Raw genomic sequence first — 27,721 nt, 5'->3', positions numbered from 1 at the left:
GCTCAGTACGTGGGCGATCGGTCTGACTTGGATGGCCAGTCACAATTTGATCCAATCCATTCCACTCGTACAGCAAGTGGCCACATCCCTGGCCCATCCTCCGGTGGTTGAGATGAAAGATTTTGACAGCTTTCAGGCAATATTCAGTCGTACCTTATTTCTTTGTCGCTCTCATGAGACATGGTCCTTTGACAATCTCCAACTCCTCTAAACTCGCTCCAGGCCTTTCCAAATGTTCCTTCATTTCATTCTCCACAATCCCTTTATAAGCAAACAAAACCCTATCCATTTCAGTTGATGCGGCATCCTGTTTGTAAATGTTTCCTACAACACTTCACAAAGTACTTCGTCGGCTGTAAAACACTTTGGGACATCTGGTATTTGTAAAAGGTGCTGTATAAACGCAGGTCAATCTTTCTTTTGCAGCCACCATAATCTTATCTGCATTAGATCAGTGAGGTTCTATCATAATTAAATTACAATGATTTTACATTTCACAAGTCTCATTCACCTATCACAGCTGCACTTGTCTGACCTACACAAGCTTCCTGTCCGGCAAAGCCCCGATCTTAAAAATCTCATCCTTGATTTCAAACCCCTCCAAGGCCTTGGCCCTCCCTATTTCTGAAACCTCCTCCAACCCTACAATCTCTCAAGATTTCTGTGCTGCTCCAATTCGGGCTTCTCGAGCATCGCTGATTTAATCGCTCCACCATATCGGCCATGCTTTCAGATACCCCCAGCCTAAGCTCTGCAATCCCCTCTCTAAACCTCTTCACCTCAGTCCCTTGCTTCTAAGCATTCCTTAAAACTTACCTCTCACCTCCCCTGTTATCACTTACTTGGCTTGGTGCCAGATTTCTTTGGCTTGATGAAGCTTGTTGGAAGTGTCTAGGGAAGGCATCAGAGGACAGATTCACGAGAATGGTTTCAGGGATGAGGAACTCCTGTCACGTGGGTAGATTGGAGAAGTTGGGACTGTTTTCCTCGGAGGAGGTTGAGAGGAATGATGGAGGTTGTTGAGATCACGAGGGGTCAGGGCAGAGAGTAGATAGGGAGAACTGTTCCCTTTGCTGGAAAGATCAAGGCTAAGAGGGCACAGATTTTAGGTAATGAGCGAAAGGAACAATGGAGACATGAGAAAAAATGTTTTACGCAGCGAAAGGTTAGGATCTGGAATACAATGGATGAGTGTGTGGTGGAGGCAGGTTCAGCTGAGGCTTTTAAGAGGGAATTTGCTTACCATCTGAAAAGGAAGAACGTGTAAGATTATGGAGAGAAGGCTGGGGAGTGGCACTTGGTGAATTGCTTGTTCGGAGAGCCAGCACAGACACGATGGGCCAAATGGCCTCTTTCTGTGCTGTAACAATTCTGTGATTCTGTGACCTAACAATGCTAAAGCTGCTATAAAAAGGCAAGTTGTTGTCTTAAACCTAACTAGAAGATAGGGCCCAAAGTCCCGTGTAAAACTGTAATTTAACAGTAAAGTGCCATCAGCAGTGGGAGGTTGCAATTACAACTGGACAAGAATTAGTAATGCAAATAACTCACAGAAGTGTGACCAAAATGTGACAACAGGATGTGAGGTTTTGTAGACTGGGACTGCACGTGAATGTTGACATGTGTGAAACATCAGAAACTGGGCCCCAGAGACCAATCGCCTCTCCGAAGGGTATAGTCGAGCGTATGTGATTGACGCCGGTGGGCTGGGAGTATTAGCAGTGGGGCAGGCGTTCATGGTATTGAAATAACCCTTAGATTTCTATAATTTGTTGTACCAGCCTAGTCCTTCTCGCAAGAGAGGGTGCCCTAGATTACATAATTATAGGTTACAGATAGATAGAAATACAGAGCTGGTCAGTTCTGCAACTTAACCAGTGTAAAGTGAAGCTTGAGATTCTAATTGTTGACCAGGATATTACAGTGAATCATAGTGACATAACGTTATTGATAGACGCTTAGACTTCATATTGCAAAGGTTTGTGTGATGAGATTGTACTTTGTTGTTTAAACTGTGAGGTTAATGGAAGGAATATTTGTCTTATTGTAAAATGTTTATTTGGAAATGAGACCTTTCGAATTCAGTTGTGTTTACTGTGGTAAACCGAACTTCACCTGAAAAATAACTTGCCTACTCCACCAGTTCTGTGTCCCTATGAGACCTGTTCCAAACTGTGAAAGACTACACCAAATAAAGTGCTCAGCATCAAAGGGATTTGAGTCAGGGTACAACTGAACAACCAGCAAATACAACTCACTTACTGGGGACATAAACCTCGTCCTCTGGCCTTAATACTACCCGAACACTCAAACTGCCCCCAATTTCGAAATTATGAAGGTTTGTGAAGGAGTCAAAGGGTCAGTAACCAGAAAATACAGGTTTGAAGGGAATTGGCAAAAGAACCATGATGATTCAGGATGAAAAGATGATGAGATTTTTTTTTCCTGCACAGCAAGTTGTTATAATCTGGATTGCACTGCATGGAAGGATGGTGGAAACAGGCTTAATATGAACTTCCAAAGAGCGAATTGGAGAAACACTTGAAAAGGAAACATTTGTGGGCAATGGAGAAACACTAGGGTGAACAATGGGCTGGATGGCCTCCCTAATGCTCTGCAAGATGATAAATTCTTTCCAACTTACTATATCCCTTGTTGTGTCCCACACATGAATGCCATGTGGGTAGGATGCTCCGATTACACTATGTTAATTTCCTACCCATGCTGTGTCAGGCCAATTTACATCAAATTACACAAATGTGCTGAATGTTTTGATTCAGAGGATGGAGTGTTGCTGACTGATCTGAGCTGACAGTTGAGCACTTCATTGAAATTCCAGATATTCAGCAATGGAGAATAAGAAGGAGGAAGATCTCCCATTTAGACAGCATTTTCCAGGACATAGGATGTCCCAAAGGGAAATGCTGCCACTGAAGTACTTTTGGAAGAATGCCCCCTGTTGAAATCTAAGGGAACATGGCAGCCAATTTGTACATTGCAAGATCCCACAGACAGCGATCTTACAATGATGAGCTAATCCATAGTCAGTGATGTGGGTTGAGGGATAAATATTGGCCAGGACACTGAGGAGAACTCCCTGCTCTTGATCCTTAGCTTAACACCTCATCCAAAAATAGCATCTCCGGCAGTGCGGTACTCCTTCATTCCTGCCTCTCCAACAGTGCAGCCCTTCCTCAATTCTGTCCCACTGAGAGTGCAGTGCCCCATCGATCCCGCCCCACTGAGAGTGCAGCAGCCTCTCCATGTCAACCAATCTGATTCACTCCCCATGATATTAAGAAATGTCTAAGGGCACTGGCTATGCCAAAGTCCCTGACCACATTCCGGCTATATTGTTAATGGGTTCCTGGAGCTGAAAACTAGACACAGCTTTTTTTTATTGAGAGAGTTTATTGACCCCTCAGTCTCACAGCTCTCCTCCCACTCAACCCAGTTTCCAAGCTATCCCTTATTTTTTTGGGGCTCCAAGTACTTAATGCCCATCATCTGTGTATCCTAACAATAGAATTAAGAAACCATGAACAATATCAATGAAAATTTGTGCTGCAGAACCAGCCATGTGCCTGGCCAAGCTTTTCCAACACTGGCATCTACCTGACAATGTGGAAAATTGCCCAGGTAACATTCGCACCAGCATCAGGCAATGACTACCTCCCACAAGAAAGAATCTAACCATCCCTCCTTGACGTTCAGCAAGCACTGAATCCCCCACTATCAACATCCTAGGAGTTACCATTAACCAGAAACTGAACTGGACCAGCCATAAATACTGTGGCAGGTCAGAGGCTAGGAATCCTGTGACGAGTAACTCACCACCTGACTCCTCAAAGCCTGTTCACCATCTACAAGGCACAAGTCAGGAGTGTGATGGAATACTCTGCACTTGCCTGGATTACTGCAGCTCCAACATCACTTGAGAAGCTCGACACCATCCAGGACAAAGCAGCCCACATGATTTACACCACATCCACAAACATTCACTCCCTCCAGCACCGACGCACAGTAGCAGCGTGTGTATCATGCACTGCAGGAATTCACCAAGGCCCCTCCTTCCAAACCCACGGCCACTACCATCTAGAAGGACAAGGGCAGCAGATAGATGGGAACACCACCACCTGCAAGTTCCCCTCCAAGTCACTCACCATCCTGACTTGGAAATATATCGCCGTTCCTTCACTGTCTCCGGGTCAAAATCCTGGAACTCCCTTCCTAACAGCACGGTGGGTGTACCTACACCACATGGACTACAGCGGCTCAAGAAGGGAACTCACCACCACCTTCTCATTAGGAATGAGCAATAAATGCTGTCCTAGCCCACTGACAGTCACATCCCATGAAAGAATAAAGAAAATACTGCCTGTCTGACAGTGCAGCACTCCCTCAGTACTGACCCTCCAACAGTGCGGCATTCCCTCAGTACTGACCCTCCGACAGTGCAGTATTCCCTCAGTACTGACCCTCTGACAGTGCAGCACTCCCTCAGTACTGACCCTCCAACTGTGCAGCACTCCCTCAGTACTGACCCTCCGACAGTGCAGCACTCCCTCAGCACTGCCCCTCTGACAGTGCAGCACTCCCTCAGTACTTCCCCTCTGATAGCGCAGCTGCCCCTCTGACAGTGCAGCACTCCCACAGTACTGACCCTCCAACAGTGCGGCATTCCCTCAGCACTGCCCCTCTGACAGTGCAGCATTCCCTCGGTACTGACCCTCCGACAGTGCAGCACTCCCTCAGCACTGCCCCTCTGACAGTGCAGCACTCCCTCAGTACTGCCCCTCTGACAGTGCAGCATTCCCTCGGTACTGACCCTCCAACAGTGCAGCACTCCCTCAGCACTGCCCCTCTGACAGTGCAGCACTCCCTCAGTACTGACCCTCCGACAGTGCGGCTCTCCCTCAGTACTGACCCTCTGACAGTGCAGCATTCCCTCAGTACTGCCCCTCTGACAGTGCAGCACTTCCTCAGTACTGACCCTCCGACAGTGCAGCACTCCCTCAGTACTTCAGTACTGACCCTCCGACAGTGCGGCGCTCCCTCAGTACTGACCCTCCGACAGTGCGGCTCTCCCTCAGTACTGACCCTCCGACAGTGCAGCATTCCCTCAGTACCGCCCCTCTGACAGTGCAGCACTTCCTCAGTACTGACCCTCCGACAGTGCAGCACTCCCTCAGTACTGACCCTCCGACAGTGCGGTGCTCCCTCAGTACTGACCCTCCGACAGTGCGGCTCTCCCTCAGTACTGACCCTCTGACAGTGCAGCATTCCCTCAGTACTGCCCCTCTGGCAGTGCATCACTTCCTCAGTTATACGCCTCTGACAGTGCAGCACTCCTTCAGTACTGACCCTCCGACAGTGCGGCTCTCCCTCAGTACTGACCCTCTGACAGTGCAGCATTCCCTCAGTACTGCCCCTCTGACAGTGCAGCACTTCCTCAGTACTGACCCTCCGACAGTGCAGCACTCCCTCAGTACTGACCCTCCAACAGTGCGGCACTCCCTCAGTACTGACCCTCCGACAGTGCGGCACTCCCTCAGTACTGCCCCTCTGGCAGTGCAGCATTCCCTCAGTACTGCCCCTCTGGCAGTGCAGCACTCCCTCAGTACTGACCCTCTGACAGTGCAGCATTTCCTCAGTACTGACCCTCCGACAGTGCAGCACTCCCTCAGTACTGACCCTCCGACAGTGCGGCACTCCCTCAGTACTGACCCTCCGACAGTGCGGCACTCCCTCAGTACTGACCCTCTGACAGTGCGGCTCTCCCTCAGTACTGACCCTCTGACAGTGCGGCACTCCCTCAGTTGTGGATCGGAATGTCGACCTGTATAACATTCTGAAAGTCCTGGAAAGCCACTCGAATCCACAACTCCTGACTCTGAGGTGAGGGAGCTAACTACTGAGCCTAGTTTGACATGTGAGCATTTTGTTTCTAATGAGTTTTGTTCAGGGGCCCCTGGGTGAACTTGTTTGCAATGTGGCAGCATTACACCCCATCTAATGGCATGTGCGGTAGGTCACAGGTACCCGCACAAAACTGATTGGTTGGGAACTGCTTGTGATGAATGCGTTGATTGGCTTGTGGGGACAGAGCATCTCTTGCATTGACACCGCAGTGTCTGCCAATGAGGCAGAGACACACAGGGGCCTTGTGATCATTGATAGCTCAAACTGCCTATTGGCGCAGATTACAATGTGGAAAGGATGAGGGAGCACTGAGTGGTGATGGGAAGCCTAGGCACATGGTTTATCGGAAAGTTTAAAAAAAAAACTTCAGGAAGTAATAAAACTAGCCAGGATTGGGAGGGGAAACAACTGAGATTTTGGATTTGAACATTTTGGTACCTGGTCGGTTTTGGTTGAATCCTTTGCCTGATTGACCGTTTCATCTCCGTAGAGTAAGGTTCCTGCCTCCCAGTCAAACTGAGACAGACAGTGAACAAAACCCTAAGCTCTCGAGACACAGGTCAGCTTGGAACTGGGAAGGGGAACGGTAACCTTACAGGCTGGGGCTGTCCGCTGGTCGATTTGAAAGCGCTGGTCAGGGGCACTGCTGGTAATGGACCACGCTGGAGGAGATAACAGCTGTAACAGCTGCTGGACCCTGTCACAGACACCATCGACTTCCCTGCAGCGAGTTAAGCACAGAAAGAGCCCTCAGAGATACTGAGCGCTGTTGGCGCTGTGTGCAACTTTAGAACTTGTCCTTTAGAAGATCAATGCGGTTTCTCCAAAACTAGTTTCTAACAGGCACCTGGGTTAAACCTGTGACATAGCCTCTCCTCAGCTGCTCAAGTTAGAATGTTACAACATTAAACACGGTTATCATGATTCGACATTCATTTATGTCTTGCAAACATCATGAAAGCCGCAGCCTGAGTGAATGACATCCACGTACGCTTTGCCCAGAGTATACTTCAGCGAGACTCTCAGCCTCACAGCTGGCTGTGGGGAGCCTCAGGAACCGGGCAGCAATGCTCAGAGCCACACTGCCACCTCCTGCTCTCTCCTTGGAACTGCAGGAACAGCAGGCGAGGCGATCTGATCGAAACTATCCAGAGGGGACAGTGACAGGGTTTCGATGCTGAGAGGATGGTTCCCCTTGCGGAGGAGTCCAGAACTAGTTTAACCATCTTAACACAGTTTAAAAGTTGGAGGGTCTCCCATCTCAGACTGAGACGCGGAGAAATGTTTCTCTCAGAGGGTCGTTAGCTGGTGGATTTCCCTTCCCCCTTTGTTCATCAAGAACCTACGTGGCTCTGCCTTAGAAATATTCAACGACTCTGCTCCCACTGCCTTTTGAGGAAGAGAGTTCCAAAGAGTCACCACCCTCTGTGAGAAAAAAATTCTCCTCATCTCTGTCTGAGATGGGCGACCCCTTATTGTTAAACAGTGACCCCTCATTCTAGATTCTCCCGCAAGAGGAAACATCCTCTCCACATCCACCCTGTCCAGACCCCTCAGGATCTTAAGGGTTTCAATCAAGCCGCCTCTTACTCTTCAATGTCAATGTGGGCATGTTCTGCTTGTGTTGGCAGAGACATGTTTGGCTGCAGGGTTCAATAGGTGGATGGAGGATGGTGGAGAAGAATCAGTTGTGTTGCAGTTACCTGTGCAACTCACAGTGCCCAAAATTCCTTGATCTTTTAAGCCATGTGATGGGTCTGTGGCCAGATAAGGTGTGTGTGTGGTCACGAATGTGAAGGAACTCCAAACGCCAATGTTTGGTGATGTTGCTGCCAGGTCTACACCCTGCAAAGTCTGTCTGGGCATCACTGATGAGGACACATAATCCTTGCTGCCATTATACCAGTTTGTACCATAGAACCATAGAAAAGTTATAGCACAGAAGGAGGCCATTCAGCCCATCTTGTCCATGCCAGCCCGAGGACACCCAGGTGCCCTTTCTAATCCCACCTTCCTGCACCTGGCCCATAGCCCTGCAGCTTACAGCACTTTAGGTGCAGATCCAGGTACTTTTTAAAGGAGTTTAGAGTTTCTGCCTCTACCACCAACTTGGGCAGCGAATTCCAGACACCCATTACCCTCTGCGTAAAAAAGTTCTTCCTCATGTCCCCCCTACACCTTCTGCCACTTATCTTGAATCTATGCCCCCTGGTTCTAGAATTCTCCATCAAGGGAAACAATTTTATCCTGTCCGCTCTATCTATTCCCCTCATAATTTTGTACACCTCAGTTAAGTCACCTCTCAGCCTTCTTTGTTCTAAGGAAAATAACCCCAACCTATCCAATCTCTCCTCGTAGCTACACTTTTCTAACCCTGGCAACATTCTTGTAAATTTCCTCTGCACTCTCTCCAGAGTTATTACGTCCTTCCTGTAATGTGGTGACCAGAACTGCACACAATACTCCAGTTGTGGCCTCACCAGTGTTTTATACAATTCCAACATTATATCCTTACTTTTATATTCTATACCTCTGCCAATGAAGGAGAGCATTCCATATGCCTTCTTTACAACCTTGTCTACTTGAACTGCTGCCTTCAGGGACCTGTGTACTTGTACGCCAAGATCTCTCACTTCATCTACTCCTCTTAGTATATTCCCATTTATTGTGTAATCCCTGTAACTGTTTGACCTCCCTAAATGTATGACCTCACACTTCTCTATGTTAAAATCCATCTGTCACTTTACTGCCCACTCCACCACCCCATCTATATCGTTTTGGAGATTATGGCTATCCTCTACACTATCCACTACTCGGCCAATATTTGTGTCACCTGCAAATTTCCCAATCGTGCCCCCCCACGTTCACGTCCAAATCGATAATATATAACACAAACAGCAAGGGTCCCAACACCGAGCCCTGTGGAACACCACTTGAGACAACATTCCATTCGCAAGGGCATCCATCGACCATTACCCTTTGTTTCCTGCAGTTACAAGCAGTGACAGAAACTAAGTGAATTCCCCTCCTCGCTGCCATCACCCCCTCCCCCACCCCCAGCCCCGAAGGAGACTTCTTCTTTTCCAAGTCAAGGGGATCTCCAGGCATCCAGCAACAGTGATGTCATCAAACAGATAAGCAACTAATCACATTGAAGTATTGTCACAGACAGCAAACCAGGAACTTAAATCACTGAAACCATGGTTCAAAAATTATAAGTAGCGAAATAAATGCTTGGCATGGGATTAAGCTAGAAGCTAAAAATGTTGTAAGTAAACTTCATTTTATCCTTTTAAACATATGTAGAATTGCTTATCAAAATGGAGAAATTTGGCATTCCACAGACTACTCTTTCGCAGTAATTATTCTGTTAAAAGCCCTGCTACACCTCATTCAACAGTCTTAACTTTTTCAAGAGTTTTTACAATGACACTAGGGGTGTAAGAGTAGAAGGTTTCCCATTGACTGAGGCCCTGGAGTTTTCAGTAGAGCCCTCACTGGAGGAGAGTAGAATCACTGACAGCAGCTTCTGGATCTTCATGTTGTCCTGCGCATGTCCAGACTCCAGAAGTTGCTATAAGTTTCAGAGGAGCCCTGATGGCGAGTGCTGACAGTTACACGGTCGGTGCTGACGCAAAATCCAGCCAGTCTATCCTCCTGAATGAGAAATGGGGCCTTTGCTTGAATTTACAAATTCTGACAGTGCTCCCGCTCAACACTGCCTCTTCACGCATTCACCAAGCTCCCTTAAGCATCTGGCAGCAATCTGACAGTGTGATTTTGTTGCTAAATTCAGCCTAATGTAATTAAAAGCTGGAAATTACCTAACAGAACGGGACCAGCACCTGTTGGTTGGGGCATTCTGCATTAGGCCAGAGGTCTCGGGTGGTAAATTTAGAAATCCCGAAAGCCAGTGATTTATCCGTGCTACTTCACAATGAAGGTTTAAAATGGACAATGGTTAACAGATTGTTGGACTGTACTGTAAAAAAAGGGGTTGCTTTGGGAAATGCTTTAGAGGACAAAAAAGTGAATTGTGATTAAATACTTACTTTGTTTTTTTTCTGTTGCAGCTCAAATTGAAATTATTCCATGCAAGATCTGTGGAGATAAATCGTCAGGAATCCATTATGGTGTCATAACATGTGAAGGCTGCAAGGTGGGTGATATCCAAGTGTTTGTACCGAGTGGTCAGGAAGTTTGTGCTGATAAAGAAAATGCTGTCAAGCTATGTGTATGGATTTTCAAAAGGACTTTTGATGGAGTGTCACACACAAAGGTTGTTAATGAAATAAAGACACATTAAAGTATGAGGGGGAAACTCTTTCGAGTTATCAACAGTCACAGATTGCAACTCTTTTGAGTACAATCACAGTTCTTGGTTTTTCCGGGAGTGGGACATGAACCCACAACCCTCTGATTCAAAGGCGAGGGTGCTATGAACTGAGCCACAGCTGACACCTCTAAAGTATGAGGGGGAATGGGACAGCATTGATAGCAAGCTGGTTATACAGCATTGCACAGCTGATGAAGGGCATTTGAAGTATTGCCATTGTCGTGAGACAGAAGACACAGCAGCCAATTTGCAAACCACCACATTCCTACAGACAGCATTGAGGTGAATGGCCAGATAATCTTTGTCTAATGATGTGACTTGAGGGATAAATGATGGCATGACGATGGAATTAAGAACGTAAAGTGATGACCTGATGAGGGCCTGAATGACCTCCCCTTGTTCCTGAATACCTATGTTCAATTATTTTACAAGAGAGCTGCTTTGAAAAGGAATATTAAAGGTGTGGAGAGTAGGTTTAGGATTAGTTGAGGTTACTTGTGGAGAAAACACTTAACCAGAATTGCTGGTTTGGCCTTTGTAACATTTCTATGAACAAATATTACAAAAAGAATTTCATCAATCAAAACTCTTAGTTCAAAGACATTTCATTTAAATGTTCCAATCATTCAAAATTTCTGCTTCCCCTTGTTAAATATTTTGCTCAACTCAGATTGGCAATTCCAATTATTGGTTCAAAATGACTGAATTATCGTCAAATACTTTGAATCATCAGGAGAGGCACATTGGTAATCTCCTAGTTAGTGCATCTTTTTGTTATGTATGTAGTTAAGCACAAAGACAGCTTCATGTTTGCTCCTTTATGAACTGTTCAAGCACCAGGTAGGTTTGTGTAAACGTCCAAATTCATCAGGAGCATCACTGCACACTCCAATCACACTTACCACCAACCCTGCACTCTGGCTTTCCTGGTGGGGATAGGTCACCAATCCTTGGCCTAGTGACAAAGCTCAGTAAAGGTAGTAATCTCTGTGACAATCCCCCCTGTAAAATAAACTCCTCCAGTCTCTCCCAAAAAAGGGGGGTCTTGATAGGACAGGCCAACAGACCATGGACTTGTTTACTATGTTATTTTTCTAATTTAGCTGCAATAAACATGAAGGACAAGAAGTTCAAACGAGGTCCTCTTGTAGCTGGAGTATCTAAATTATTTCTGATTTCCGAAGAAATAATAACTTGCCAGTGCAATTTATCTCTGAAATTGATCATCACTATTTGATATGAAGTATATTTTAGGCGCAAGATCAGTTTGTTATTGATACACTGGGACTGAGAGTTTCCATCTTTCACGTGCTTCAGGAATGTAGTGCAAGAAAAACAGGTTTAAAGTTTCGACAAGTGCTGAAACAATGATTACAATTCCCATGTGCTCCTGCAGACCGGAGAATGCACCTTGCTCTGATTGGGATAGCTTTCATTATGGGACTGAAACTGGAAACCAGCCCAACGTAATCCATTTGAGCAGAATATTAATGGCTTCCCATGGAAACCACAAATAAATATTCAAGGGGGAGGTCGGAAACACTAGCCAGATAAAGTTCTCGAACTGTGACAGGACTGGAGCATGGTCCCTGAATGACATGGCAAATTAAAAACTTCCCCATTTAAACGCGTTTTCAACTCATTCTGGCATTTGTTTCACTTACTTAAACCACAGACTCTCGATCCTCGTTAAAGTGATAGAGAGTAAAGCTTGCAAAGTTGGTTTTACAGTGCTGCTGAGTCACTGCGATCAATGTTTTCCTGGGCTCGATGTCAAAATCAGTTAGAGCCAGCCAGTAAAAATGAGGTGGAGTTCCGAGGCTATTACAAACAATAATTAGGCAACCGAGTTATTTATAGAGGTGGACTCCAATGTGCATGCTTCAAAATTCACCCATTTTTAATGAACTCAAATTAGAAAAGCACTAGTTTCTCTCTCAACTGAATGGAACAGAGTTATGCTCTTAAAAAAATCATACAAGCTTCGAATGGTCGAGATCGAGAGGCCATTTGGCCCATTGTGTCCATGCTGCTGTTCTCTGCAACAGTAATTTACCTAGTGCTACTCTCCCACCTATTCCCCACAGCCCTGCTGTTCTCTTCAGGTAGCTATCCAACTCTCTTTTCAAAACCACGATTGAACCTGCCTCCACCACACTCTCAGTCAGTACATTCCGGATACCAACCCTTATTATGTAAAAAAAAAGTTTCCTCTTATGTTGCTGTTGCTTCCTTTGTCAATCGCCTTAAGTCGGCGTCCTCTGGTTCTTGATCCTTCCACTATTGGGAACAGGGTCTCCCAATCTATTCTGCCCAGACCCCCCTCATGGTTTTGAACACCTCCAGCAAGTCTCCTCTAAGGAGACTCAGCTTCTTCAGTCTATCCTCGTAACTGAAGTCCCTCATCCCTTGAACCATTCTCATGTTTTGTCAATGAAGACCCCCGGATAAGCAGCAGTGTGTGGCGTTGCTTGCTCATGGGTATTCAAGGTAGTCTGTGTAAGATCGCTAGCAATTCTGTCAAATTTTGCCCCGATAAGCATTTCAGAATACAAGCAGCAACTCCAGTAGCTGTGTAATCAGCACGGTTTGCTTTGTTTAAATCATGCACATCTTCTTTTAAAAGACAGTGTGAACTTGACCTTAAGCTCTTGAGATCAATTTCAAGATGAACTAGAAGAAAAAAAACAGCTAAAAAAAATACTCCAAGAGTTCAGTAAATGAGCTGAGAATGAGGCATCCTGAGAAATTGGATATGCAGCTCTACTTGCTCAGAGTCACAGAACGGAGAAAGAATCTCAAATCAAAGCCCAGGCTTTTCGGGGGAGCCAAGGCCTGAATGTAAAAACTGTAAATGTAGGTCTGCTTCAGCTCTACAAAAGCCCTGGTTCAGATCACACCTGGAGTTACTGTCAGCAGGTTCTGGGCACCACACCTTAGGAAGGATAGGTTGACCTTGGAGGAGGCAGTGGTATTGTCACTGGAGTAAGTAATCCAGGGACCCACCGTAATTCTCGAATCCCACCACCACAGATGGTGAAACTTGAGTTCAATAAAAATATCTAGAATTAAAAGTCTAATGATGACCATGAATGAGATTGTCAAATTGTCGTAAAAAACCCTTTAGGGAAGGAAATCTGCTGCCCTTACCTGGCCTAGCCTAGATGTGACTCCAGGTTGTCTCTTAAATACCCTCTGAAATGGCCTACCCTCTGATGAGCAAGCCACTCAGTTCTCAAGGGTGGCTAATAAATGCTGATCCCCACCCCATTATCCCATGAACAGATTAAAAAAAAGTGTAGGCCCCAAAGGTTAGATTACAAGAAGAGATTACATAAACTAGCATCGCACTCATGGAATTCAGAAGGTTAAGGGATGATTAAACCATTTCTTTAAAGCTATTAAAGGGAATAGATAGCGTAGGTATAAAGAAACTATTTCCGCTGGTTGTGGAGTCTGGGACTAGACGAATAGTCTGAAAATTAGACCAGGCCTTTCAGATTGAGTTTAGGGAACATTTGTACATACCTAAGGTGATTGAAGTTTGGAACTCTCTTCCACAGGCAGCAATTAATGTTAGATCAATAGTTAATTTTAAATCTGAACTTGATAGGTTTGTTCTCCAAAGGTATTAAGGGATATGGGGAAAAGGCGTAAGATGCAGATCAGCCATGATCTGATGCGAAAACAGAATAAGCTCGTGGGGCTAAATTGCCGCCTCCTCTTCCTACACCCCCCTGAGTTCCAAAAGATTCAGAACTCTTTGAGTGAAGAAATCACTCCTCATTTCAGCCCTAAATGGCTGAGCTCTGTCTCTAAAGCTATTGGCTTGGATTTTGTTTTGAGACTAACAATGATTTGCGCTCACTGTTGTTACAGTGTACATTGGACAGCAACTTCTGGAGTCCCTACATGTGCAATTAAATGAGGAAATACAGAAGCTGCTGTCCAATTTGTCCTTCCACTCCACAGGAGACTTGCAATCACTATAAGAAGTTACGGTGCTTAACCCATGAGTAACGCACTAAACATACCAGGAAAATTAGGGATGGTGCATTCAGGACTCTCATCCTTTCTGCATTTAATTATTGATACAATTTTTTAAAAATTAAGATTTAAAAAAAATGTCTGTCTCTTTTCTCTCTCTCTTGCTTAATCTCATCTTTCTCTCCCAATATTTAGTTTGCTTTCTGCAGATGATTTAATTCAGAGGATTACATATGGTACAGAAACAGGCCATTCGGCTGAACCAGTCCATGCCTCCTCCCAACTTTCCTCATCTAAATCTATCATTGTGACCCTCTAAACCCTTCTCCCTCATATGCTTGTCTTCTAGTTTCCCCTTAAACGTGTCCGTATTATTCACTAAACCACTCCCTTTGGTAACGAGTTCCACATTCTCACCACTCTCTGGGTGAAGGAGTTTCTTCTGAATTCCCCATTGGGTTTCTTGGTGACTATCTTATACTGATGGCCTCTAGTTATGCTCTTCCCCACAAGAGGAAACATTCTCTCTGTATCCACTCGATCAAAACCTTCAGAATTTTAAGGACCTCTATTGGTCATCCCTCAACCTTCTCTTTTTCAAGAGAGAAGAGAGCCAGCCTGTCGATTATTTCCTGATATGTACACCCACACATTTCTGGTATCGTCCTCATAAATCTTCTCTGCACCCTCTCCAGTGCCTCTACCTCCTTTCTATAGTACAATAACCGGAATTGCACACAGTACTCAAAGTATGGTCTAACCAAGGTTTAATTCAGGTTTAACAAAGCTTTTACATCCTGGTTTATACTTCCTAATTTAAATATTGAATGGCTCGGTGAAGACTCTGCAATCTGATTGGTTGAAGAGCCTCACTCTTGCTCACACAGCTCACCTGGAGAAAGCACAGCACCAGATCAAACATCCACTGAGAGCAACTCTCTGCTCAAAAGCCACAAAGAATCTACAGGCTGCTGTACTGTGTTCAGTGTACTGAGCAGCAAGTGCTGTGCCACTGCTACTGCCTGCAAGATTTGGGCTATTGTGCTTTTTAAAAACAGGCAAAGTGCATTTTGAACATATCAGACTGTCCTGATTACACAGCCAATGTAGTTTCTGTTTGTGTTATTTAGATTCCCCCAAAGTCCTTGAATGCACTGTCAGCTCTCAAATTTGTACTATCCTGCTTCTCTTTGGTTGAATCTCTCCACATTAAGCCCCTCTCACAACACCAAAGTCTAAACAAGCACATGAGCAACATTGTCTGTGACTGTGAATATGTTATCTCCGCTCATTCTTCTTACAGCCTTTGGCACAGTTGGCCATACCATTCTCCATCCCCTTCATTGGGGTACATGTTGGGAACATAATTCATTTCAATAAATATAAATGTGGTTTTTTAAAAATTCTTTCATGGCATTGTGTGCCTCACTGCCAAGGTCAGCATTTGTTGCCCCATCCCTAATTACCCCGGGAAGATAGTGGTGAGCCTCCTTCTTGAACCACTCCAGTATGTACACCCACAGTGCAGTTAGGATGGGAATTCCAGGATTTTGATCCAGTAACAGTGAAGGAACAGCGATATAGTTCCAAGTCAGGATGATTTTTGGCTTGGAGGGGAACTTGTAGACTGTGGTATTCCTATGTGTCTATCCTTGTCCTTTTAGATGGTTACCAGGTTTGGAAGGTGCTGTCGAAGGAGCCTTGGCAAGTTGCTGCTAGTGCATCTTGTAGATGGTACACACTGCTGCCACTGTTCATCAGTGTAGGAGGGAGTGAATGTTGAAGGTGGTCAATGGGGTGCTAATCAAGGGGCTGCTTTGTCCTGGATGGTATCGAGCTTCTTGAGTATTGTGGGAGCTGCACTCATCCTGGTAAGCGGGGAGTGTTCCATCACACTCCTGACTTGTGCCTTGTAGATGGTGGACAGGCTTTGGGGAGTCAGATGGTGAGTTACTCGCCTCAGAATTCCCAGCTTTTGACCTGCTCTTGTAGCCACAGTATTTATATAGTTGGTCCAGTTCAGTTTCTGGTCAATGTTAACCCCCAGGATGTTGATAGTGGGGGATTCAGCGATGGTAATGCCATTAAACATCAAGGGGCGATGGTTGGATTCTCTCTTGTTGGAGATGGTCATTGTCTGGTACTTGTGTGGCATGAATGTTACTTACCACTTGTCAGCCCAAGCCTGGATATTGTCCAGGTCTTGCCACATTTGGACATGGACTGATTCAGTATCTGAGGAGTCATGAATAGTGCTGAACATTGTGTAATCATCAGCGAACATCCCCACTTCTGATGTTATGTTGAACGGAAGGTGATTGATGAAGCAGCTGAAGATGGTTGGGCCGAGGACACTACCCTGAGGAACTCCTGCAGTGATGTCCTGGAGCTCAGATGATTGACCTCCAACAACCACAACCATCTTCCTTTGTGCTAGGTATGACTCCAACCAGTGGAGAGTTTTCCCCTTGATTCCCATTGACTCCAGTTTTGCTAGGGCTCCTTGATGCCACACTCGGTCAAATGCAGCCTTGGTGTCAAGGGCAGTCACTCTCACCTCACCTCAGGAGTTCAGCTCTTTTGTCCATGTTTGACCCAAGGCTGTAATGAGGTCAGGAGCTGAGTGACTCTGGCGGAACCCAAACTGGGCATCAGTGAGCAGGGTATTGGTGATTGATAGCAGTGCTGATGAACCCTTCCATCACTTTGCTGATGATCAAGAGTGGAGTGATGGGCTGGATAACAGAACAACAACATTTGTAGATTGTCTGTGAAGAGGGACTGCAGCGGCCTCCAGGAGGACACTGAGAGATTAATAGATTGGGAAGAGAGATATATTCACTATGCTCAAGGCACTAAATGAAATGCAGCTTGTTGCTGTTGTTGAAGAGAGGGAACAGAGACTAGGAGTTAAGAGCAGTTTTTTTCAAGAGGTTAGAAGTGGTTAGTTGTGTCCTACGTGATTCGCTGGAGTGTGCTAGCTGCTACACAGCAGCTCATTTCGGGATGATTCAGGGACCAGGGCAGAAGACACACAGCTTCTCAGCTGTGGCCCTTGAGATCCCAGTGGAGGATTATCCTGTACCAAAAGGGAGAAGGAGTCCACATTGTCTTTGTGTCTTCCCCGTCCCTCTCTCCAGCTGTCGTCTCCTCTCCTCGAGCAGCTTCCTGTTTCAACTCCTTTACCAAGATGGCGCCTTGCATTAAATGTGGGGTAAAGTAGTGTTTTGGTGAAACGGCCCACCTTGGTCACTTCAGAAACTCTTCAACTCCGAAATTATCTGGAGAAATCGCATACATAAAACCTTAGTAGACCACAGTTGGCGAACTGTGCACAGTGTAATCTATAGGGAGGATGCTGAGACAATAAAGGGGTTAACAGCACAGATTCACTGGGATGGCTGCCTGGTGTGAGAAACACTGAAGGGAGAGGTTAAAGGAAGGTTTGTTGGAGGTGTTTTAAAAGTAATAGGACAGTCTAAGTAGAAAAATACTTTTTTCCAGGGCTGTAGAACGAGAGGACGGATGTAAGATTAAATTTAATATGTTTAGATCAGAGAGCAAGGGAACTTTTGTCACACAGGGTTGTGAGATGATGGAATGCACTAACAGAGTTTGTGGGGCAGAGACCATTTCAATACTTGAAGGAAAGAGATATGGTGACAGGAAGGGTTATACGACTAAGAATACTGCTCGTATAGATGATAAATACTGACACGGTTTAGCCAAATGGACTGTCCCTGTCAATATTTCTGGGTATGCCAATGTAAAACTATGGATTCTGAACTTTATAGATCAAGTTTTGAGGAGAGGAGCAGAGTTAATGATGAGGAATTCCTTTGCATCTGAACCCGCTTTGCCACTGTCAGTTCTCCACAAACGCAATGGAAATCCTCTGTTACCCTGACCACGACCTTTAAGACGCTACTTAAAACCTACCTTGACCAAACCTTTGTTCATCTGCTCTGGTAGCTCCATCTTATGTGGCCCCATCAAAGATACCTTACTCCATTAAAGGTGGAAGTTGGTGTGGGCTGCCACTTTAACAGTGCCTTAAGGTCCAGGATGTGTCCAGGCTCCCTCTGCTCTTTGGCCTGGGCTGGTTCTGTGCCTCCACATGTACCCAGAGGAAGCTGTGTGGCCCTGCTCTGTGTACCTGTGTTAATGGCGCTGAATTTGTCAATGGTGCCACAGGAGGTAAGCTAAAGAGAGAAAAACTTGCATTTATGTTGCTCTTTTCACCATCTCAGGACGTCCCAAAGCACTTTACAGCTAATGAAGTACTTTTGAAGTGTGGTCACTGTTCGTAATGTTGGAATCGTGGCAGTCAGTTTGCACACAGCAAGATCCCATAAACAGCAATGCAGTCGTTACCAGATAACCTGATTCTAGTGCTGTTGATTGAGGGATAAATATTGTCCAGGGCACCAGAGAGAACTCCTCGCGAATCTGAAAATAGCACCATAGTGCCACCTCCGGCAGTACTGCACTCCCGCAGCACTGCACTCCCGCAGCACTGCACTCCCGCAGCACTGCACTGGAGCGTCCAGGTTTCTGGAATGGGGGCCCAAATCCACGATCCTCTGACTCCGAGGGGTCTTGCTACCCAAGGCTGACACCTCACTAGCAAAATAAAATGAGTAAAAGGTAAATTTGAAATGGATGTTATCAGAACAGTTTCACTGGAAGAGTGCAAAAGAATGGGTGAAATCGAGTCGTGCAGGTGAAGTGAGGTCGGATTGCCGGGAGTGCAGCTGATCGGAGACTCAGGTCGGCGTGGCTATAAGGACAATGGATTGAACGGCGCTTTTGAGTCCTTTTCAGTGCGGTTAGGGAGGCTGCACAATGCTCTGATATTGTTGTTACTGTATCAACGCAGGGATTTAATACAAGCAGAAGGATTTAATGAGGCATGTTGCTAAAGATGAGTAGAGATGATAAATCACTCTGCAGCACTAAGAATAAACCAGCCCGCTTCTCCTGGGCTATTCTCTCGCAAATGCACAAGTGCTGCGGTGTTAATAAAAACCAGCTTGTCAGTTGGCAGCTGCTTTGCTTCTAATTAAACAGCCAGTGACTAACTAATTAAAACATATGGGCCTATTGGGGCAGGTCTGTATGATAATTCGCTGTTAGTGTCAATTCATTTCACTAATATTATCCGTCTACCAAACAAAGGCAGATTTGAACCCATCCTTTTTGTAATTCGGAGCTGGTGCCCACAGCCTATTGGCCCGGACGGACCGAGCTCAGCTTCCTGAATGCTGATTGGCTGTTTCTGAAGTGCTGTGCACTAATGCCACTGACAGCTTCCAAAGGCTAAAAGTTCAGTGCGGCCAGTTAACAGGCGCAGGCTCGAGAGGTTCGATGGTCCCCACAGCCGATGGAGACAGCTGGTACAATTCGTGCTACCTGCTCATTTAACCGATTGTGGTTTGCAGCCTGATTCCCTGAGGTTGACCCTTCAGGCCTTAGTCCCAGGACTGGCAAAGAGGAGGGAGGGAATGTTTCCTCAGGGGGACGAGCCCCACTCTCCCCCCCTCCACCCCAACCCCAACCCCAACCCCAGACACAGAGCGCAAAGGGAATGGGAGCAGCCATGGAGAGTAGTTCAATGCATCTGTGGCCAAGGGCTTGGCTACAGCACCCCAAAGATCTTCAATGTTTTACACAAATGGTCAAGGCCAGTCAGTGAATGCACCTTCCAATGCCATCTCTTGCCTGCCACACCACCAACTTCATCCACTGCTCCAAACCCCAATCATTCACCCGTCCAGGACTCAGGCCTAACATTCAGATGCTCCACCTCGCCCTCACACGCAATACTGTCAGCCTCACCCCATCTCTTGCAGCTCCCACAGCCTTCCAGCTATTCAGCCATGGCAGGCACATCACTCAAACACACTCACTGACGCTTTTTGCTCTCTCCCTCGCACAAGACTTGGGGCAGAATTTTGTCGAGGCGTAGGGGCTGTTACCTGTCAGCTGGAAAGCCAGCAGGAGACCCACACTGCCTCTCCTCGGGAAGGCCCTCCAATCAGGCAGTGGCGAGGCCAGCAGTGGGCCTTTACCTGGAATCGAGACACCAGGGACTGAACATTTCACCTCCCGAGAACTGTTGGCCTCCATCTCGAGGGGCTCTCTGAGTTTTGATAAAAATAAACTCTGGCCACATCTGCCTGGCCGTCCCTGTGATGTGCTGGGGTGGGGGTGTTGGTGGGAGGTGATGGTGGTGCCCATGGACCTGCCCGCTGACCAATGCTGCTCCGGTGTGGGGGTGGGGTTAAAACAGGAAGCCATGTGCCCCCACCCCCGACCGGTCTGGCCAGCTATCTCCAGGCACATGCTGGCCTCTGGCCTCGGTGTGGGCCTGTCCCAGTAACATCCCTAATCACCCCACAAATGGGCAGTCAATTATTCAACTTGGCTACTCGCGGGGCACACAGCTATTGCCAGCGATGATCCACCTCCAGCAAGATTGGCCGGATTGGGACATGTCAAGCCGCTGAGTTAACACCAGAATCCCTGAATTTCCCCCTGGCCCCATCTTCAAGCCCTCTCCATGGAACTCGAAGACCCTCCCCTTTGTGTGCTCTGCACAGCTTCCATTCACACCTAGATCTGTATCATCAGCAAACCCAGATACATTACTGTCTGTCTCTTAATCTACATTATTAATATAGATCTTAAATACCGTAGCTGAGGCCCCAGCACTGATTCTTGCAGCATTTCACTAGTCATAGTCTGTCAACTTGAAAATGCCCTAATTACCCGTACTCTCTGCTTTCAGTCCATTCCCCAATCTTCTATCCATGCGAAAATATTACCCCCAACTCCATAAACCCGTATCTTATGTATTAGCCTTTTGTATGGCAGCTTACCAAATGCCTGCTGGAAATATAAGTATACTACATCTATTGGTTCCCCTTTATCTACCCTACTAGTTGCATCCTCAAAAACTAATAAATATGTCAAATACTATTACCCCTTCATCGAAACCAGGTTGACTCGGTCTGACCATACAATGAGCTTCGAAGTGCAATGTTATGACTTTTTTCATAATAAATTCCAGCACATTCCTGATATCAATCATCGGGATAACTAGCCTGTAGTTCCTTATTTCCTATCTCTCTCTTGTCTTGAATAGCGATGTGCATTTGCGAACTTCCACACTAGGGAATTTTGGAAAATCCTATCCAGTATGCTCACTATCTCTACAGCTACCTCTTTTCGAATCCTAGAATGTAAGCCATCAGGTTCTGGAAATTTGTTGGATTTTAGTCCCTTAAGTGTCACTTTTTCTCTGTTGGCATTAGTTACTTTACGTTCCTCACTCTTATTAATCCTTTATTTCTGGTCTGTAATTTGTGTCTGCCACTGTGAAGACAGCCACAAAACATCTGTGCAGCATCTCTGCTATCTCCTCATTCCCCATGATAATTTCTCCTATTCTGCCTCTAAGGGACCAACTTTTACTCTCTCCCTTTTAATATATCTTTAAAAACACTTACAATCTGATGTGAGATGTTTGGCATCATAATTTGCCCACTCCACATGTTTCCAGCACCCACGCTATCAAGCGGCACCTACTCAGCAATAACCTGCTCACTGACACTCAGCTTGGATTCTGCCAGGGTCACTCAGCTCCTGACCTCATTACAGTTTTGGTCCAGACATGGTCAAAAGAGTTGAACTCTTGTGGCATTGTGTGTCTCGAGTGTTGTTGGAGCTGCACTTATCCAGGCAAGTTCCATCACGCTCCTGACTTGTGCCTTGTAGATGGTGGACAGGCTTTGGGGAGTCAGTAGGTGAGTTACTCGCTGCAGCATTTCCAGCCTCTGACCTGCTCTTGAAGCCACAGTAACTATATGCTGGTAAAGTTCAGTTTCTGGTCAATGGTAACCCCAGGATGTTGATAGCTAAGAATCAGTGATGGTAATGCCATTGAATGTCAAAGGGGCGATGGTTAGATTCTGTTTTGTTGGAGATGGTTATTGTCTGACACTTGTGTGGCTTGAATGTTACTTGCCACTTGTCAGCCCAAACTGAATGTTGTCCAGGTTTTGCTGCATGTGAACATGGACTGCTTCAGTATCTGAAGAGTCATGAATGGCGTTGAACATTGCACAATCATCAGTGAACATGCCCACCTCTGACCTTATGATGGAAGGAAGGTCATCGATGAAGCAGCTGAAGATGGTTGGGCCAAGGACACTACCCTGAGGAACTCCTGCAGTGATGTCCTGGAGCTGAGATGATTGACCTCCAACAACCACAACCATCTTCCTTTGTGCTAGGTATGACTCCAACAAGCAGAAATTTTCCCCTGATTCCCATTGGCTTAAACTTTCTTGCGCTGTTTGATGCCACACTTGGCTGCATGGTGCCTTGATGTCAAGGGCAGTCACTCTCACCTCCCTTCTTGAATTCAGCTCTTTTTTTCTGTTTGAACCAAGGCTGTATTGAGGTATTGAGGTCAGGAGCTGAGTGACCCTGGCGGAACCCAAACTGAGCATCAGTGAGCAGGTTATTGCTGAGTGAGTGCCGTTTGATAGCCTTGTCGATGACTCCTCCCAACACTTTGCTGATGATTGAGAGTAGACTGATGGGGCAGTAAGTGGCTGGGTTGTATTTGCCCTGCTTTTTGTGTACAGGACATACCTGGGGGTAGGCAGGAATGTGGGGTTGAGGTTACAATCAGATTAACCATGATCTTATTGAATGGTGGAGCAGGCTCGAGGGCCGAGTGGCCCACTCCTGCTCCTAATTCGCACGTTTGTCTGGGTAATTTTCACATAGCTGAGTAGATGCCAGTGTTGTAGCTGTACTGGAACAGCTTGGCCAGGGGCGTGGCTAGTTTTGGAGCACAAGCCTTCAGTACTTTTGCTGGAATATAGTCAGGGCCTTTGCAGTATCCAGTGCCTTCAGCCATTTCTTGATATCATGTGAAGCAGAGACCTCAGGAGGAGGCTGAGATGTACTATCCATTTGGCACTTTTGGCTGAAGATGGTTGTTAGTGCTTCAGGCTTGTGCTTTGAATACCAGTGGCAGTGGGATGAGGCCCTTAAGCCAGCATTAATACGTGACTGAAATCCTCACTTGGCAGATGGGTAGGAAGGCCGTCCACCAGTCTTCCCACCCGGACAAAGTCGGGGCAGAGGAGAGAAGGTGGCAGAGTCTCCACCCTGCATCCTCCCGCCCGATTAAATACATCCCTCCTCCAAACTCGCCTTGGGGGTGGGTTTAAATTCCAGTCACTTTGACTGCATTTCCTGCTCCCATTCATACAATGCCTCCTAACTTAGTGCCATTTACAAACTTGGATGCACAACACTCTTTTCCTCATCCAAGTCATTGATAAATATGGTGCAAAGTTAAGACCCTACGATAGAACCCAGGGGAACACAACTTGTTACACCCTATCACCCCTTTCATGTTCACTCTCTCTGCCCTGCCTCTGTCCAGTTATCAATCAACGTCATAAAGTTATCTACAATGCCTTGCATTTTCACTTTTGATATTTTTATTTGTATGTAACCTTATCAAATGCCTTGTGGAAGCCCATGTCTAACATTCATTGACCCTCCCCTATCCACTACATTACTGATCTCCTCAAAAAATTCAACTAGACATGCCTACCCTTCAGAAATCCATGCTTCACCTCTCTTATTAACTGATACTTGTTTAAGTGTTCTGGCATTTGCGGAGAGAGAATCAGAGTCAACATTTCAGGTTGATGATTTTTCATTCGAACTCACAAAAGCAGCTGTAAACTGATCAGACTTTCTGACTAAGGAAAAGCAATGGAAAGAAAGGGCTCAGCGGAAGATTATACAGTTATAGCTGGGCAAACAAATGAAAGCGAGATGGAAATTGAAGTAGATCCACTATTCAGTAGTAACGATATGGTAAACCTTGATAATTATTTCAAATTACTCCAAAAAAAGTAGGACCACTGTGGAATTGAGTGAAAAGCAAACATAGGAAAATCTTCCTTGCTCAGTGAGTTAGAATGAATAATTTATCAAGAAAAGTGAGGAACTAATTTAAAATACAACTGGATGTCATGATTGGGGAGTTAATGTCCTGGAAGAACAAAAAGAGGAACAGAAACACCTGGAAAAACTCAGCAGGTCTGGCAGCATCGGCGGAGAGGGGCACAGTTGACGTTTCGAGTCCTCATGACCCTTCAACAGAACTAAGTAAAATTAGGAGAGGGGTGAAATATAAGCTGGTTTAAGGTGGGGGGTTTGTTGGAACAAGCAGCCAGTGATAGGTGGAGATAACCAAAAGCTGTCACAGACAAAAGAACAAAGAGGTGTTGAAGGTGGTGATATTATCTAAAGGAATGTGCTAATTAAGAGTATAAGACAGGACAGATAAGGTACAGATAGCCCTAGTGGGGGTGGGGGAATACTGAAAGGTAGAAATAAACAATGGTGGAAATAAGCCGATGCTGCCAAACCTGCTGAGTTTTTCCAGGTATTTCTGTTTCTGTTTTTGTTTTGGATTTCCAGCACCTGCAGTTTTTTTGTTTTTATCTTAATGTACTGGAAGGATTGGTTCTGCTTTGAAGGGCCAAAGGCCCTTTTTTTGTCCCTGGCTGTTCCTGTACACTTCTCACGCCGACAGTACACATTGCCCTAACAAAACTTAGAAATGGGACTCAGTTCGCCAGGTGGAGAAGGTTAAAAGCTGGGTCTTAGTGTGAGACCGTGTCTGATGTGAATGTTTTATTTGTACTGAAGGGGTTCTTTAGGAGAAGCCAGCAGAGCAATGCCACGTACTCATGCCCTCGACAAAAGAACTGCCTGATCGACCGAACGAGCCGGAATCGGTGCCAACACTGCCGGTTACAGAAGTGTTTGACGGTGGGAATGTCACGAGACGGTAAGCTGTCTATGGTCACTGTGAATTATCCAGGGTGTGCTCTACCTGACTGTCAGTGCTTTACATACATGAGCGATATTGGTTGTCTAAGCGCATGGGCCACATTTCCCACTGGGTGTTAAATGTCATGGTAACAATAAACTGGTGAGCAAGGCCAAGTGAACACTGCGAAACATGTCTTGTCGATATTTTGCTTTATCCCATTGATTGTTTTCATATACTGAGATGGTTTAATCAAGACTGCTGAGAAACTTCATGGGAGGTTTATCCAGAGAACTGCTCAAGGAAGGAGAAGGAACAGAGCAGAGAAGGAGATATTAACCCTGAACTCATACACGTGAGTTATATAAAAAGATGGTGAAATAGCCAGGACTACTGTTAAAAATATTACAATTTTAATGTAACCCAGTGTAAAAATGCACAGGATGGTTCAAACATCATTTGTAGAAATATAATTTTTCAGGAACTTTTTAATTATGTTTTTTCTTCAAGAAAGTATTTCGGAATAAGCTGAGCTTTTCCAGGTGTTTTTGTTTTTGTTCTAGATTTCCAGCATCCGCAGAGTTTTGCTTTTATCTTCGGAATAAGTAATGTTAAGTGTTAAGTTTTAAAACAAAGTAATTTTGGACCTGAGAAAGTTATAGCCCACAGTTACTGATACAGAGGGTGTATATTGTCTAATGGGGCGGACGCTGATGAATATTAACCCTTTGCCAGCCACCTTGTGGAATGTTGTGTTTCACAATCAGCTTCAGAATGAGACAGTGAGGCTTCTTCAGCCAACATGGCCGTTTTTTAATGATCAGGAATTATATCTATACATCAAAAGTGGGAGGAGACAAATGCACTGACTGGTCTATTGGCCAATTACGTGGGACATGAGGCGAGGTTGGGGTGGGGGTGGGTGGGGGAGAAGCTAGGGGGTCACATGCACTGGAATCATTAGGGATGGGCTGTTGTGGAAGTCCAATGCCGGATGTCAGGATGGTATTTGCCAACGGCAGCAAAGCAGCGAGGGAGGTGATGCCACTAGGAAGCAGCGAGAAGCCAGTGGTGCTCCTTTACCTGGGGGTTAGGTCTCATTTACATTCATCTGACTGAGGTTTAATGTTTTACGTGGAATGAAACGAACGCCACGGGGAGATCACGGGCTGTCAGATCCCTCCACCGGTTGAGGCTGGGGGTGCTGAGGGGAGCTCTCATTCCCCAGTGGAAGTCAGCCACCTTGGAGCTGTTTCCAATCAGAGAGCAGGAAGGGGAAAGGAGGCCATTCTTTAATCCCACCCCCCTCCCAGACTGTGGGGCAGCTCTGAGGAGCCAAGGGGCAGTAGTCTTTGTTAGTTGCCTCACAGTGGGGTAAGAAAAGACGCAGGGTCAGAGGGGTACATTGGGAAGGCCTGGAACCCACTAGATATTTCCTGCAAGGGCAGCAGCCAGTGAAAGGAGACAGCAGCAGCCCATGTGACTGGCCCAGCCAGCCCTCCTGACTCTTGACTGGAGGAGGAGTGGGCATCCCAATGCCAGGGCCTGCATGGGCAATGCCTGGCGAACCTTGCTGTGTTGCCAGTTGAAAGTGTTGATGATCTGTGCAGTAGGCTAGACACACCCTGGTGGTCCGGAAGAGGTTATTGATCAACATGCAGCACTGCATCTAGGAGCACTACTTAACCCCAGGGCTGCTGTCCTCTGCTGCTCTCTCCATCCAGGTCTCCTTTGTCAGACAGGAGGGTCTCTTCTTGTCGTCATCCCTAAGAAGAGACCCTCCTGCCTCTCTGCTGCAGCCTGGAGGAGAACCTGCAGAGAGGCATCGCTAAACCAAGGGGCCTTCCCTCAGACATGTTACTGTTGCTGCCACCGGCCCCACTCCTTCGATTGTCTTCTGAGCTGGGGGGATAAGGAGTCTTGTATTGAAGGCAGAGTGAGGGGTCATGGACTGGAGACAGTGGGGATGAGGGGTCAAGGACTGGAGACAGTGGGGATGAGGGGTCAAGGACTGGAGACAGTGGGGTGAGGGGTCATGGACGGAAGACAGTGGTGATGAGGGTTCATGGACTGGAGACAGTGGGGTAAGGAGTCACGCACTAGAGACAGTGGGGATGAGGGTTCATGGACTGGAGACAGTGGGGAAGGAGTCACACACTAGAGACAGTGGGGATGAGGGTTCATGGACTGGAGACAGTGGGGTAAGGAGTCACGCACTAGAGACAGTGGGGATGAGGGTTCATGGACTGAAGACAGTGGGGATGAGGGTTCATGGACTGAAGACATTGGGGTAAGGAGTCACGCACTAAAGACAGTGGGGATGAGGGGTCATGGACTGGAGACAGTGGGGTGAGGGGTCATGGACTGGAGACAGTGGGATGAGGGTTCATGGACTGGAGACAGTGGGGTGAGGGGTCATGGACTGGAGACAGTGGGGTGAGGGTTCATGGACTGGAGACAGTGGGGTAAGGAGTCACGCACTAAAGACAGTGGGGATGAGGGTTCATGGACTGGAGACAGTGGGGATGAGGGTTCATGGACTGGAGACAGTGGGGATGAGGGTTCATGGACTGGAGACAGTGGGGTTGAGGGTTCATGGACTG

The 27,721-nt window shown here is 46.3% G+C and overlaps 1 protein-coding gene across 2 annotated transcripts in view; it reads left to right on the top strand.

Annotated features, from left to right (window-relative positions):
• The window catches only part of LOC144670141 (nuclear receptor ROR-alpha A), a 181,701-nt gene that overhangs the window by 84,999 nt on the left and 68,981 nt on the right, over positions 1–27,721 (top strand). For both annotated transcript variants that reach the window (XM_078532609.1, XM_078532610.1), the window contains exons 2-3: positions 9,996–10,081; positions 24,995–25,136. In XM_078532609.1, coding sequence (XP_078388735.1) covers positions 9,996–10,081; positions 24,995–25,136 — 228 coding nt within the window. The remainder of the gene's footprint in view (positions 1–9,995; positions 10,082–24,994; positions 25,137–27,721) is intronic.

This window comes from Cetorhinus maximus, chromosome 30 (genome assembly GCF_964194155.1).
Source record: "Cetorhinus maximus chromosome 30, sCetMax3.hap1.1, whole genome shotgun sequence".
Taxonomy (NCBI): domain Eukaryota; kingdom Metazoa; phylum Chordata; class Chondrichthyes; order Lamniformes; family Cetorhinidae; genus Cetorhinus; species Cetorhinus maximus.
Note: the sequence above shows the minus strand (reverse complement) of the source record. Positions and strands in the feature narration are given on the sequence as shown.